The sequence below is a fragment of the Helianthus annuus genome, chromosome 11 (assembly GCF_002127325.2).
Source record: "Helianthus annuus cultivar XRQ/B chromosome 11, HanXRQr2.0-SUNRISE, whole genome shotgun sequence".
NCBI lineage: Eukaryota > Viridiplantae > Streptophyta > Magnoliopsida > Asterales > Asteraceae > Helianthus > Helianthus annuus.
Window position 1 is genome coordinate 15,366,987 of NC_035443.2, and position 15,471 is coordinate 15,382,457.

At 36.6% G+C, this 15,471-nt stretch overlaps 1 protein-coding gene and 1 long non-coding RNA gene across 4 annotated transcripts; both read left to right on the forward strand.

Moving 5' to 3' along the window:
• Nucleotides 1-1,645: 1,645 nt before the first annotated feature.
• LOC118483892 lies at nt 1,646-6,237 on the forward strand. 2 transcript variants are annotated; one of them, XR_004872110.1, is made up of 3 exons: nt 1,646-2,571; nt 5,657-5,710; nt 6,071-6,237. It is a non-coding gene; the product is annotated as an uncharacterized LOC118483892 (long non-coding RNA). The 2 variants fall into 2 exon arrangements; XR_004872111.1 differs by lacking the exon at nt 1,646-2,571 and adding an exon at nt 4,988-5,121.
• A 999-nt stretch (nt 6,238-7,236) lies between these two features.
• LOC110891828 lies at nt 7,237-13,113 on the forward strand. 2 transcript variants are annotated; one of them, XM_035979617.1, is made up of 3 exons: nt 7,237-8,332; nt 12,576-12,629; nt 12,990-13,113. In XM_035979617.1, exons 1-3 carry the CDS (start codon nt 7,255-7,257, stop codon nt 13,004-13,006), a joined length of 1,149 nt encoding a protein of 382 aa, XP_035835510.1. In that variant the 5' UTR covers nt 7,237-7,254; the 3' UTR covers nt 13,007-13,113. The 2 variants fall into 2 exon arrangements, 1 of the variants encoding a protein (XP_035835510.1); XR_002565583.2 differs by lacking the exon at nt 7,237-8,332 and adding an exon at nt 11,907-12,040.
• Nucleotides 13,114-15,471: the final 2,358 nt, after the last annotated feature.

Below are 15,471 nucleotides of genomic sequence, written 5' to 3' on the forward strand. Positions count from 1 at the left end.
CATGGCGCCGCTATGGAGGTCGCGCCCCACCCATTTTCTCCTTCATACCGCCCCTTGTGGTGGTGTTCGGCAGCACGATGGGGCGCTATGCCCATCCATACCGCCCCACTACATATGCTCTAAAGATTGTTTCTACTTTCTAGAACACTGTCACTACATTATTTTTAAGGTTTTTTTTTTTTTTTTTTTTTTTTTGATCGACGAATTTCATTAACTTTTTTTTTCTGAATGGCGAATTTCATTAACCAAAAAAACGACTAAGAAGCTAGGACCGCAACACGCTGCATTATTTTAAGTGATGGTGATTCTATACTGTTACGTGCATCATACGGCATAAGAAACTAAATGTATGTTGAAGAGATTAATCTATCTGTATCTATATTTATTTATATTATATAATAAACAAAATTTTTGAGATAACTTGATGTTTAAAAAAAAAAAATTCTTCTTTCTCTTTCCAATTAAACGAGTTAACGTTAACCCGCGCGTTGCGGCGGGATCTTGATTATTAGTGTATTTGGTTTCACTATATAATTTTTGTCGGCCCGGGCAGGCCAGATCACATAAGACCATGTGGTATACTTTCATGCCCCTTTATTCCACATAGGCATCTTTAATACCACATCACTTGTCGTTTCCTTCACTCCCCTCCAAAAAATGGTTCCCACCCTATTAACCCCCGTAAAATAATATATATCTTTAATACTCTCATCCAAGTTTCTTTCACACATGTTAACACGTTAACAAATGGCTCTTTTAATGCTCTTAACGCCTAGGGGAGTGGTATTAAACGCCCTTAACTACTTATGTATCGGGGCGTTAGAGTAAACCCCAAGGTCTAACAAAAAAATAAAGCCGACTTGACTTTTAAATACATAACAAAAAGTATGTCATTCCTCATATGCCCAATAGAATTACAATATATTTACGGTTGTTCTCTACTGATTTTCATTTTTTGAAAACCTAGCGCTTACATCAACAAACGTTTTTTTTAAAACATTGCAACCACAATTGCTCTCTACAATTCTTTTAATTGACATACATGGTTATAGGTCTTTTAATTGACATAAAGGTTAAACTTAGGCTCTATTTGTCCCACAATCCTAAAATCTTATTCTCACACCCTTTTCACTCTATCTTTCTTTATATATATCTGCATATATAGAGATAGATATAAGGGAGGGGTGTGAATATTATCACCCTAAACTTAACATGATTCTTAAAATTCCAGATACAACTGGTTAAGCTTAACATGTTTATTAAGATTCCAGAAAAAATATTATAAAACATGTGTATAAAATAAGTGCCTGATCAAATTTCATAACATATAAAATAAAAGAAATTGTAAACATGAAGTGTCACAATTAAGAAAAATAAAGCAATTATGATAAAATAAGACTATTAATAAAAAATGGTCTTATTTGTTTTATGTATTCCGAGTTTGATTATGTGAATTCCTAAAGTCTTTCCTTTGTTATTGGGTTTTCTTTTATGATAAAAATAAGAATATTAATAAAAAATATGGAGTTCCCACAAAACCCGATGTGAATCCTTCGTGAGTTGAGTTAATCTGGATACTTAAAAAAATGGATTTTTGTGAGTTAATCTGGATACTTCAAAAAATAATATGGATTCATGTATAAGAAAAAGAAAAGGAATGATTATTTACAAATTATTCAACCAAAACCTATTTATTTTTGTACAAAAAAATAGAAGTTTTTATTTGTTTGGATATTTTACATGTATACGAAAAAGAAAAGATCTTGCCCAAAACCCAGCAAAACTGGCCCACAGTAAAATTGCTTTGGGTAATGGTTTTTCCTGACACAGTTTGTTTATTATTGCACAAACCTAAAGAATCTTTCCCTAAACACCACCATCGCCACCACCAGGGACCACTACCACCCTCTCATCAAACCACCGGTCATTTGAATCCGGGCTTCTCTCCGGCACCCATATCTCCACATCGTCATCCATGTCTTCACAAAAAAAAAAAAGTTTGTTGATCAATTGACCAAACCTAGCCAGAATCTGGTTGTCGCAGGGTCACCCACCCTCGGCTGATGATAAATGATTCGCGTTGGAAGGGAGTAGAGAGAGATGATAACGGCCACCAAGAACACCGGAACCAAAATAATCTTTGGAATCGACGGCGGTGCCACCGGTCCCATTTCGAACGACAGAAATCATAAGCAGCGTGACTCCGGGGCAAGGCCCCAATCGTACTCGTTGTTCTCCAGATCCTTCTTCCCGAATTTGTGTGTCTGAAAGTTTGCGTGTGAGTTTATGTATATATACCATGGGTATGGGTGTGTGCCTGTTTGGAGGAGATGCAACGGTTGCGACAACGTTTTTTTGACGGTTGCTATTTTAGTGTGGTCAGTTGGTGATATGTGAGCAGAACGGTTATTGAATGAATCCGTGCTTTTTATATTGATGAAGGGATGCGATGGGAGGCTGGGAGCGGTTGTGAAATGGTGATGAGACGGCATTGGTTGTGGGTGTGCCGTATGGCAGTTACAATTTATTAATTGCAACGTTTAACCGGTGCCTCACTTTTTGTATATATAGGTAATGTCCTTAACTTCTATTAAATGATATTGATTTTAAAATAATTAAATTAAACAATTATCTTTTTAAAAATATAAATGTTCTTATTTTAATAATTTATTAAATATTCTAAGCCATAAGATTTCAATTATATTTTATCTTAAAATATAATTTTATAATTGTTAAATCTTTATTATTTTTTTATTTCACCAATAAAAATCGATGTATTATTTGTTTGATAATGACATCAAAGATACAAAAGCTCCATAAAAAAATAATAGCTTAGATTTATTCAACTCATATAGATGACTTTCTAGCCTAGTTGTATTATATGTATAACAAAAGAGGTCATAAAAAAATTGTCTTTTAGTGTCTACCTGTCATTTAGATGATCTTTAATTAGTTTAACATTTAGTTCATCAAGTTTAAGTTTAATAAGTTTATGTTTTTTTTCTTTAACTTATTTATGACTATAACCCCTAAACTTTAATAAAGTTATCATTTTTAAGTTTTTAACGAACTTTTAGTTACGTGATTTATTTATGGATTTCGTTTTTATATCAATGCTCCACGCGAGTTATATTTATCTACAATGATTTATTTATGAGTTTCGTTTTTATACCAACGCTCCACACGAGATATATTTAGCTACATTTTGAAATTTTCGCAACCTTGTTTTTAAACCGATCGGTTGTTTTAAACTTTTTTAAACTGTTCGATTTTTTAAACCTCTAAGACTATCCACATCAAGGATGTTTGTAGGTGACATGGAGGGTGTTCATTCCTATGTGGAGGGCATTTGTGAGAGGGATGGATTAGTGGGTGTTGTAAAGGATGACATGGAGGGTGTTCATTCTTCACAATTCTTAGGGAAGAATGGTGAAGAATGGGCTAATGGTGGGTCCTTTTTTTTTTTATAAGGTTGTTTGTGAGAAGGATATATATGTTATTGTTGTGGGTGAAAAGTGTTTGTGGGAAGAATAAGTGAAAAGCTGATGTGGCATGCTGATTAGGCTGTTTGTAGAAATGATAGCCTTTCACTGATGCGGATAGTCTAATAGTCATCTCTAAATACACCATTGTTATATGTGTCTTTTATCTATGTTTAACTGACTCATTGTAATGCGCAGCCGTCGTGTTTATCTTTATATTCGTTTTGGTGTAAGTTATATTTGAATAACTTGAATTTTCTATACAACGATATAGCTTTTCCATGACTTTCAAATATATTGTCGTGATTTTTTACCATTACATTTGAATTTTACTTATTTTCATCTACATTTCGAACGTAAGAAAAACACAAAAATAAAACATACATAAATATGATATATGTTTTAACTTTTGGACATTTCGAACGTAACAAAAACACAAAAATAAAACAATCACAAATATGATATATGTTTCAACTTTTGGAAATCATTGCCTCGAAGATTTTAGCCACCTTTGACCAATGTTACATAAGCATTCTTTTTTTCAAATTCGGGGTCATGAAGTTTTCGCCACCATTGACCAATGTTACATGAGCGTGGAATTGAAGGGTCCATGTATTCTTAATTGTCCTACAGAATAAATATCTATTAGTAAGACCATGTGTAGTGGTAATGCGTTATAATGTCCTTACCATGGAGCATTATCTGACACGTGGCATCCTAGTCAGCGTTGGGGCAATATAGCAAAAGTGGCGTAGTGGGGCATTATGCCAATAACCCCCATTCAATCATTTCACAATTATTTTTTTAAACTTAAATACTTCATTAAATTAAAAAAAAATACAATACTAGAAATAAAAAAAAATATCCGATTAAATTAAAAAAAACAAAAAAAACACTAGTTTTCGTCTTCGCTTTCTTCACCCTCGCCAACTTCGTCTTCCTCGTCCTCCGTTTCTTCCTCTCCCTCAGGTGGTACATACCGAACCGACCATGCGTGGTGTACCAAATCAACCATTAACTGGGAATGGTACGGTTCGTAACGCAACTCTCGCGCATTACTCACTCTTTCTTCCATTGTCGCCTGTGGATGCTCCTCTTCAACGGCTTCTGGCACATAATTCTGGCATATCGCCTTTCCTTCGTCTTTCAAAATTATGTTGTGCATGATTATACAAGCGTACATAGCATCTCTCATTTTTTGCTTGCTCCATGCACGACAAGGATTTCTCAAATATTGCCAGCGTTGTTTAAGAACCCCTAAGCATCTCTCAATGTGTAACATCCCATAATTTATAAAATAGGATGTCTCAACATTTACAAGCATTATATAATAAGTTGTGGTAATTGTATTAAAAATTTAAAGAAAGTTTATAAAATTATGGAATGGGTTATAAGGGTTCATAAACCAAACTTGAGGGTTGTTTGTGTAACATTTTAATAACATGTGAAATAAAATTAATTAGTAAAATTAAAACCCAGAATGTTCTGGGTTGTGTGGTCGCGACCAGAGAAAGGAGAAAGGGGAAAAACCCTAACTACATCAATCAACCTCAAAATTCAGCAAGATTGTGAAGGATTAGAGTCATAAATCGCATGCTAGTGCCTAAATACTCTCTAATCCAAGTGTTTTGAACATAAGGTAAGATAAAATCTCATAATTTGATGCTTGTTGATGAACTAGGGTTTATACCAATTCGTGAATTAGTATGAAATTAGATTGCATGTGAGTTAGAATCATCATGTAGAAGGTATATTGTGCATGAATTCGATTTACTAAAGATTTTGGGAAAAACCCACTTGTTCTAGCATGATAGTGAATAGATTGTTGATTAGTTGAGTAAATCTTTAAATAAAATTGTATGAATGATAGAGTATTGGTAGATTATATTGTGTAGAATGAATATTTGAACATGAGTGGTTGATTATGTGAAAGATAATGTATTCTAGTGAATTTATGCATAAGATACATGTACATAAGGCTTGATAAGTAGTACGCATGTTAGGTGTTTGATGAAATGCCTCAATGATAATCTAAGTAGCCTAAATAAATCATTGTGAATGGATTTGTATGATGAAATTAAAGTATTGTGAATTGTTATATGAGTAGCATTGATACTTGAAAGTGTGATTAAGAATGTAAGGGCTATGATCTAAATAAGAACGAATTCATGTAGGATCGAAAGAAGAAGGGGCTAGTTCCGGATCACAAACAAAGGCACAAGATCGAGGTAAGTTCGTTACTTACATGTTTAGTGGTGAGTTTTTTTGATATTGTTTCTTTTGATGATTGTTATTCAATTAAGGTAGATATCTCAAATGAGAATGTGAAAGTAGGAATCCGTAACGGTCCATAGTGATTGGGTCGGTTCGGGTTCGGATGAGAAGGAATTTAATGAAAGTATCCTCCTTGATCCGTACTATACGGATTATTGGAAGCAAATGAGAAATAGTCGTGTTTATTTGACTAGAATGAATTGATATGAAATAAGATCAATTGGTAATATATCTTATAAATCCGAGAATATGAATTGAGATAGGATGAAAACGTTATGTCTACTACACTAATATATTTTGTTGAATGATTGTAGGTAAAGCACCCGCATGATTGTCGTTGCGTCGCTCGGATACGAACACACCTTGATCACCCGTGATGCGCTTCCGCAACTTTTGTAGTAACCTTATTAGTCAAAGACTTTTGTTAAAGTTGGTTGTGTTTGGAAGTTTTAAATTTTAACTAGATGTTTGTGAATACTTAAGTATCTTAAACTTGATGTTTTGAATCGGTAGATTAAATGTTAAGAACTTCCTTATGTTTTTGAAGGTGTCGTCATTTGAGTATTTGATATATTATAAACAGGGAAGTTGTTCAAAATGCGAACGGGTCATGCCCAAATTTTTATTTTTATTTTGGCGATTTGGTTAAGTGTCGTTTTGCGACGTTTCAAGCATGAATTTAGAAGGGGTGTTTCAAGTTGGTATCAGAGCCTAGGTTTGAGGGATTCGAACACGATGTAGTGCCCGAACTCAAACCGAAAGCTCGCAAGAATGGGTGTGTTCGCTCCGAGACGCAAATAGAGGTAAAACTTTTAAGAAAGCTTTATAGTAATTAATACTACAAGTTATAAAGTGTTAGAATGAGTTTTGGATATAGTAATAGTAATAAATGGTGCATTGGAATATCTAGGGGTTAGTAGAATTGAAACCGTGCACGAAAACGGTTCGGAATGGTCAAAAATATGAAGTTAGGGGTGATTTTCGCTGGGCACTACCGTAGCTTACGGTGGCCACCGTAAGCTACGGTAGATACTGGGCAAATTAGAGCTACCGTAAGACAGGAGCGTAGGGCCGTAAAGAACAAATCATCACCGTAAGCTACGGTGGTCACCGTAGCTTACGGTGGCCATCAAATTGCTGAATTTTTTTTTATGTTGTTTGTTTGAGTATGGGGTTTGTTTTAATTAGTTCCTAAGGCCCCGTAATCCTTTGCTAAGGTCATTATGCATCAAGAAGGTTGAAAGAAAATGTCTAATAAGAAAGAAGGTATGATTTAATATGAAATGGTCTAGCAATACAACATTATCATCAAGAATGATAACGTGTAAAGTATGAATAGTAAACAGAATGAAATATGCGATAGAATGAATATGTATGAGTCAAGAAAGATGTATAAAAAGAGAATTTTAATATATATAATGAATGTTTTATGTAGATGACGGACACAAGTAATGTAGATGATGCTGAAATAGCCCGTCAAGAGGCAATCAATAATAAGATGATAGAAGCGGCAGAAAAAGTGATGAATGCCAACCTTCCCAAGTTAGCTCAAGAAGTCGAGAGCCGAGTCTTGGGGGTTGTTGATGAGATGATGACTAGCAAGATTGAGGAGTTAAAAGAAATGCTTGAAGGGTCCAGGATTAAAAGTAAGGAACGAAGGTGTACATATAAGGATTTTATGGCATGTAATCCCTTTTCATATAATGGGGAGGTGGATCCGGTAAAGTGTCAAAGATGGATAGCAAACATTGAAGCTGTATTTGTACGTAGCCGATGTGAGAAAGAAGATCAAGTAATGTTTGCTACGGGTCAACTTCAGCAACAAGCCAAAGATTGGTGGGATACTCAAAGTAAAGAGATAGGGGAAGTGAGACTCCAAACTTTAACATGGCAGGAATTCAAAGAGTTGTTCTTAAAATATCATTGCCCGCAATCGGCAATTGATAGAATACAAGATGAGTTCTTGCATCTTCGCCAACAGAATGAGTCCATTGATGAAATTACCAACATATTCTTCGATAAGTTAAAGTTTTGTGATGATTTCGTCAAGTCAGAAAGGATGAAGATAAACCGGTATTATGGAATGTTGAAGGCCAAATATAGGGAGTTCATTACCCCCTCGAAGTGTGAAACTCTAAGTGAACTTATCAATTTAGCCCGGGATAGGGAGATAGAACTGAAGCGACAAGTGGAAAGAGGAGAGAAAAGAGTTGCTGAAAAGCCGTCAACTACGAATCCATCTAAGAAGCCTAAGCAGCACGACACTAGAACTAAAGGAGGATCTAAGGGTAGTATTCCCCCATGCAAAACTTGTGGAAAGCTTCACACTGGAGAATGTCTAATGGGAAAGAAGGGGTGTTACAACTGTGGTCAGGAGGGACATCCTTACTTTAAGTGCCCTAGTCCCGTGAGGACGTGTTTCAATTGTTTCACTCCCGGTCATGTAAAAGCTGACTGTCCAAAGCTTAAACAACAAGGGCAGAAGGATGAAAAGAAGAATGAAAATCAGAAGGCTCGGGGAAGAATGTTTCAGATTACTACCGAGGAAGCCAAGGCCTCACCGAATGTCGTGTCAGGTATTTTCTTAATCAACCAAATACCCGTGAATGTGTTATTCGATTCTGGTGCTAGCAAATCTTTCGTGTCAGACGAACTTATGTGTTACCCCTCTTTTAGAAAGGAACGAATGCCTGTACCCTTAGAAGTAGAAGTAGCGGATAGTAAAAGTTATTTGTTATGTGAAATTTGTAAGAATTGTAAGATAACCATAGAAAACGAAGAATTTGAAATAGATCTCATTCCTATGACTTTGGGGGAATTCAAGGTGGTAGTAGGGATGGATTGGTTATCCCGCTATCACGCGGAAATTCGATGCGAGGCGAAAGTCATTCATGTACTCTCACCTAGTGGGGCTCGAATAAGCATTTGTGGGGAAAGAAAGTTAAAGACAAAACTGTGCACGATTGTCGAGGCGGTGAAGCACGCAAGGAATGAGGGTAAGGTTTACTTGGCTTATGTAGTGGATACAAGACAGAAGGAGCCTGAAATGGGAGAAGTAGAAGTGGTGAATGAATATGCGGACGTGTTTCCGGATGAATTACCGGGATTGCCACCTGAGCGAGAGGTGGAATTCCGAATCGAATTAAACCCGGGTGCCAAGCCAGTGGCTAAAGCTCCTTATAGATTAGCTCCCACTGAGATGCGAGAGCTAATGACACAGATACAGGAATTACTCGATAAGGGTTTCGTACGCCCGAGTGTGTCGCCTTGGGGAGCCCCGGTACTCTTTGTGAAAAAGAAAGACGGCACGATGCGCATGTGTATAGATTATCGAGATTTGAACAAGTTGACCGTGAAGAATAAATACCCTTTACCTCGAATAGATGATCTTTTTGACCAACTGCAAGGAGCAAGTTGGTTTTCAAAAATCGATTTGCGTTCGGGGTATCATCAACTTCGTGTACGGGAAGAAGATGTTGCGAAAACTGCGTTCAGGACCCGATATGGGCATTACGAGTTTTTAGTAATGCCATTCGGACTGACTAACGCCCCGGCCGCTTTCATGGATTTGATGAATAGAGTATGTCGGCCCATACTGGATAAGTCTGTTATAGTGTTTATAGATGATATCCTTGTGTACTCTCGCAGTAGAGCCGAACATGCAAATCATTTGCGTGAAGTGTTAGAGATTCTTCGGAAAGAGAAGTTATATGCTAAGTTTTCCAAATGTGCCTTCTGGCTTAGAGAGGTGCAATTTCTTGGCCACGTCATTAATAAAGATGGTGTCTTGGTAGACCCAACTAAAGTAGAGGCTGTTGTGAACTGGGTTCCTCCTAAGAACCCGAGTGAAGTGAGAAGTTTTCTGGGTTTGGCTGGGTATTACCGAAGGTTTATACAGGATTTTTCCAAAATAGCGTTACCTTTAACCAGACTAACCAAGAAGAATGAGAAGTTTGTGTGGGGAGTTGAGCAAGAGAAGGCGTTCCAAACCTTGAAGGATAAGCTATCTGACGCCCCAATTCTAACCTTACCCGAAGGTTCAGAAGACTTGGTAGTATACACTGATGCTTCACATCAGGGCTTGGGGGCTGTTTTAATGCAACGGGGTAAAGTGATAGCATATGCTTCAAGGCAGCTTAAACCACATGAAAGTAACTACCCAACACACGATTTAGAGTTGGCTGCAGTAGTATTCGCGTTGAAACTGTGGCGACATTATTTGTACGGAACTAAATGTACCATATATTCGGATCACAAAAGTCTCAAGTATTTCTTCGAACAAAAAGAATTGAATATGAGACAACGAAGGTGGTTAGAATTAATTAAGGATTATGATTGTGAAATCCTTTATCATCCGGGGAAAGCCAACGTTGTAGAAGATGCGTTAAGCCGGAAGGAATACCCATCACCCATACAAGTTAAGTCAATGAAAATGACTGTCACCCCTAAACTTTTGGAGTTGATCAAGGAAGCCCAAATAAAGTCCTTAAATGGTGATCCAAAGAAGGAAAGAATGAAAGGCCTAATTGGGGAATTAAAGATGAATGCCGATGGCGTCATGACCAGGTATGACCGAATCTGGGTACCATGGTTATCCGAGGTGAAATCATTATTGCTAGAGGAGGCTCACAAATCTCGTTATACGGTACACCCGGGGGCTACAAAAATGTATCAAGATTTAAAGAAAGGGTATTGGTGGCCTGGAATGAAACGCGACATTGTTAAGTACGTGGCTAAATGCTTGACATGTTCCCAAGTGAAGGCGGAGCACCAAAAACCGTATGGTAAATTACAGTCATTAGAAATACCAGTTTGGAAGTGGGAAGACATAACCATGGACCTTATTACAAAGCTACCCAGAACGAAACGAGGTCACGATGCTATTTGGGTTATTGTCGACCGACTTACAAAGAGTGCTCACTTTTTACCCATACGAGAATCTATTACATCCGAAAAATTGGCAGAAATTTATATGAATGAAATAATTGCTCGTCACGGAGTACCCGTGTCTATTGTGTCGGATCGTGACACAAGATTCACGTCTCGTTTTTGGCGAAAATTTCATGAAGATGTGGGCACAAACTTGCGACTAAGTACCGCATACCATCCGCAGACGGATGGACAGTCAGAAAGAACTATACAAACGTTGCTTGATATGTTGAGGGCTTGTGTCATAGACCTTGGGGGAAATTAGGATAACCATTTACCGTTGGTGGAGTTCGCGTACAACAACAGTTATCAAAGTAGTATCAAAATGGCGCCATATGAAATGTTGTACGGTAGAAAGTGTAGAACACCTGTATGTTGGGGAGAAATCGGGCAACGGGAACTTGCGCCTAAAGATGTTGTGGCAATAACGAATGAAAAGATTGATCAAGTCCGGGCTCGTTTGAAGGCGGCGCAAGACAGGCAAAAATCCTATGCAGATAAAAGAAGGCGCCCTATTGAATTTCAAGAAAGTGATCGTGTGTTTTTAAAGGTTTCGCCGTGGAAGGGAATAATACGGTTCCGCAAACGGGGAAAATTGGGTCCTCGATATATCGGACCGTTCAGAATAGTGGCTCGTGTTGGTAAAGTGGCATACCGGCTAGAATTACCTCCAGCTCTGGATGGAATCCATAACACGTTTTACGTGTCTCAACTAAGAAGGTGCCTCGCGGATGATACAGCACATGTGTCACTTGATGACATTGAATTGGATGATAAAATGAATTATATTGAAAAGCCGGTAGCTATCAAAGATTCCAAAATAAAGCATCTACGAAACAAGGCCATTCGACAAGTTTTAGTGCAATGGCAGCATCGGAAAGGATCGGATCTAACCTGGGAATCTGAAGATGAAATGCGAAAGCACTACCCGTCTCTTTTTGGTACGTATTAAGGTTTCGGGGACGAAACCTCTTTTAAGGGGGGTAGATTTGTAACATCCCATAATTTATAAAATAGGATGTCTCAACATTTACAAGCATTATATAATAAGTTGTGGTAATTGTATTAAAAATTTAAAGAAAGTTTATAAAATTATGGAATGGGTTATAAGGGTTCATAAACCAAACTTGAGGGTTGTTTGTGTAACATTTTAATAACATGTGAAATAAAATTAATTAGTAAAATTAAAACCCAGAATGTTCTGGGTTGTGTGGTCGCGACCAGAGAAAGGAGAAAGGGGAAAAACCCTAACTACATCAATCAACCTCAAAATTCAGCAAGATTGTGAAGGATTAGAGTCATAAATCGCATGCTAGTGCCTAAATACTCTCTAATCCAAGTGTTTTGAACATAAGGTAAGATAAAATCTCATAATTTGATGCTTGTTGATGAACTAGGGTTTATACCAATTCGTGAATTAGTATGAAATTAGATTGCATGTGAGTTAGAATCATCATGTAGAAGGTATATTGTGCATGAATTCGATTTACTAAAGATTTTGGGAAAAACCCACTTGTTCTAGCATGATAGTGAATAGATTGTTGATTAGTTGAGTAAATCTTCAAATAAAATTGTATGAATGATAGAGTATTGGTAGATTATATTGTGTAGAATGAATATTTGAACATGAGTGGTTGATTATGTGAAAGATAATGTATTCTAGTGAATTTATGCATAAGATACATGTACATAAGGCTTGATAAGTAGTACGCATGTTAGGTGTTTGATGAAATGCCTCAATGATAATCTAAGTTGCCTAAATAAATCATTGTGAATGGATTTGTATGATGAAATTAAAGTATTGTGAATTGTTATATGAGTAGCATTGATACTTGAAAGTGTGATTAAGAATGTAAGGGCTATGATCTAAATAAGAACGAATTCATGTAGGATCGAAAGAAGAAGGGGCTAGTTCCGGATCACAAACAAAGGCACAAGATCGAGGTAAGTTCGTTACTTACATGTTTAGTGGTGAGTTTTTTTGATATTGTTTCTTTTGATGATTGTTATTCAATTAAGGTAGATATCTCAAATGAGAATGTGAAAGTAGGAATCCGTAACGGTCCATAGTGATTGGGTCGGTTCGGGTTCGGATGAGAAGGAATTTAATGAAAGTATCCTCCTTGATCCGTACTATACGGATTATTGGAAGCAAATGAGAAATAGTCGTGTTTATTTGACTAGAATGAATTGATATGAAATAAGATCAATTGGTAATATATCTTATAAATCCGAGAATATGAATTGAGATAGGATGAAAACGTTATGTCTACTACACTAATATATTTTGTTGAATGATTGTAGGTAAAGCACCCGCATGATTGTCGTTGCGTCGCTCGGATACGAACACACCTTGATCACCCGTGATGCGCTTCCGCAACTTTTGTAGTAACCTTATTAGTCAAAGACTTTTGTTAAAGTTAGTTGTGTTTGGAAGTTTTAAATTTTAACTAGATGTTTTTGAATACTTAAGTATCTTAAACTTGATGTTTTGAATCGGTAGATTAAATGTTAAGAACTTCCTTATGTTTTTGAAGGTGTCGTCATTTGAGTATTTGATATATTATAAAAAGGGAAGTTGTTCAAAATGCGAACGGGTCATGCCCAAATTTTTATTTTTATTTTGGCGATTTGGTTAAGTGTCGTTTTGCGACGTTTCAAGCATGAATTTAGAAGGGGTGTTTCACAATGTCTTTTCGTGAAGACTCTTGAACCTTCTTAAAGTATGCTCTTTTTTCATCAATAGGATCACTATACGTCTTCACGAAAATCGAATACCTAGGATAAATTTCGTCGCTCAAATAATATCCATGAGGGTGGTAGTTTCCATTTGCGTAAAACGACGCTTTTGTAGTGTGAATGAACGTGTGACGGACCGTAAATACAATAAACCATTTTAAACTATTCGTTTATATTTATTTAATACATTGACGAATTGAACAACTAATTTTATTCATTTAGTTAAATGAACGAACATAATCATACATCTTGTTTATTAACTTACATTCGTTTGTGTCCAATCATCTACGTTAGATTGTTAATATTCATTTATTTAAGCTCGTTGAATTTATCTTTTTTCATTTAGTTTCATACGTTTATTCATTTGTTTATGTATCGTTTATCGTTTGACTTTATATATTAGTTACTAGTAATACTAATTGACCAATCACGCATCAACTCATGAGCCATATGAAGAAACATTAAGTTAATATGAATGTTAACTTGTGGGTTTAGTCTCGTCAAATAAAGGTTAATCTTCTTTCTTCCTCGATTGATTGCTGCAAGATCCTACAAAACAAGACAACACCGTGAAGCTCGTTACACGGAGAAGGATTGGGGGTTCTCCCTTTAACCACTATCCGACGTGAGAATATAATAACTTTCTTTGAATATAATAAGTGTGTGTATTAAGTGAGAGAGCAAGAGAGCGATCCTTAAACCCGGATATGGGCTGATGGGCTTTGGACCAGACGTTGACAACAAGGAATATCCCTTTGTCTCCTTAAACACGATCGTTAGTGTTTGCAGGCAAAAAGGGAGTTGGCGCACGTTTAATGGATCCACGTGGCCCGGTAGTTGTCCTTGTTGTCGGGTATGTCATCAGCGTTTAAATGGAGATCAAGGAGCAGTGGTCGGCGTACGGTGATTAGTGACACGTCAGTGACCTTGTGTACTTTTTGTCTTTTGCACGATTGCTCATCGTGAGGCATTGTTAGACACAACCTAGCGTGCACCTATTGGCCACCATCTCTGACATTCGTACTTACTGTACTACTTAAGCTTGCGCCATTTGACTGAAAATGGCTTAAGTACAAAATAGGTCTGATTTGGGTATGATTCCTTGCGCGCGACCTAAGCCTGAATGATGTAGTTGGCACAAGATTTGGGACCATACCCCTTCACCTATCAAATTTTAGAGCCAAGCTTTGGGTAATAAACTAATGCACAAATAAGTACACGTCCATTTTATTAGTTTATGTCAGTCTATCTACATCTGTTTATGTTCATTCACCATTTTCTTAATGAACTTGAACACATTAATTTTCTTCATGAATAACATTGACAAGAAAAATCATTCGATTACGTGTTTATTTTCGTTCCTTTATTCGATTAGATGAATGAACACGAGCATGCCCCGTTCATGTTTGTTGAATTCGTTTGTAAACCTAAGTTTGACCTCCAAATCACTATCTATATTTTTGCCTTATGTTATCATGAAAATAAGGTAACATAGTTTTAGTATCAAATGACTTTTGCTTATTTTGACCTGCTAAATTATGCACCTTCTAAATCTATACATTTGTCCACTATAAGATTTGAACCTCTCAAGGCAATTGACACTTATTCCATACACCTTAATAACATAGGCATATAAGCCCTTTGGTTTAAATAGTATATAAATTGGGTATTTATAACTCGATTTGTATGAAAGAATAATGTACTGATTATAGAGTATATTCGGGATTTGTAGGGTACCTTGTATCCGATTGATTTGGAACTCATACAAGTCAATGTTGGACGTCTCGTTCACTTCAGATAGAATTTCTTTTCAGGTTGGGTTTCAGCGTCCATTACATCGGGCTCTGAGATTGCCAATAGTGATGTACCAAATTTGAGAATGAGAGGATTAGTGATAGAGAGATGTTTTTTACAGAGTCGAGATCATGTACAAACAGTGCTAACTGTAAGAACCATAAGAACAGATCGGAGCCATTGATAGTTTAAAACCCTTATAATTAATAATTGAGTTAATTACATAGTTAGTCCCTGTGGTTTGTACAAAATA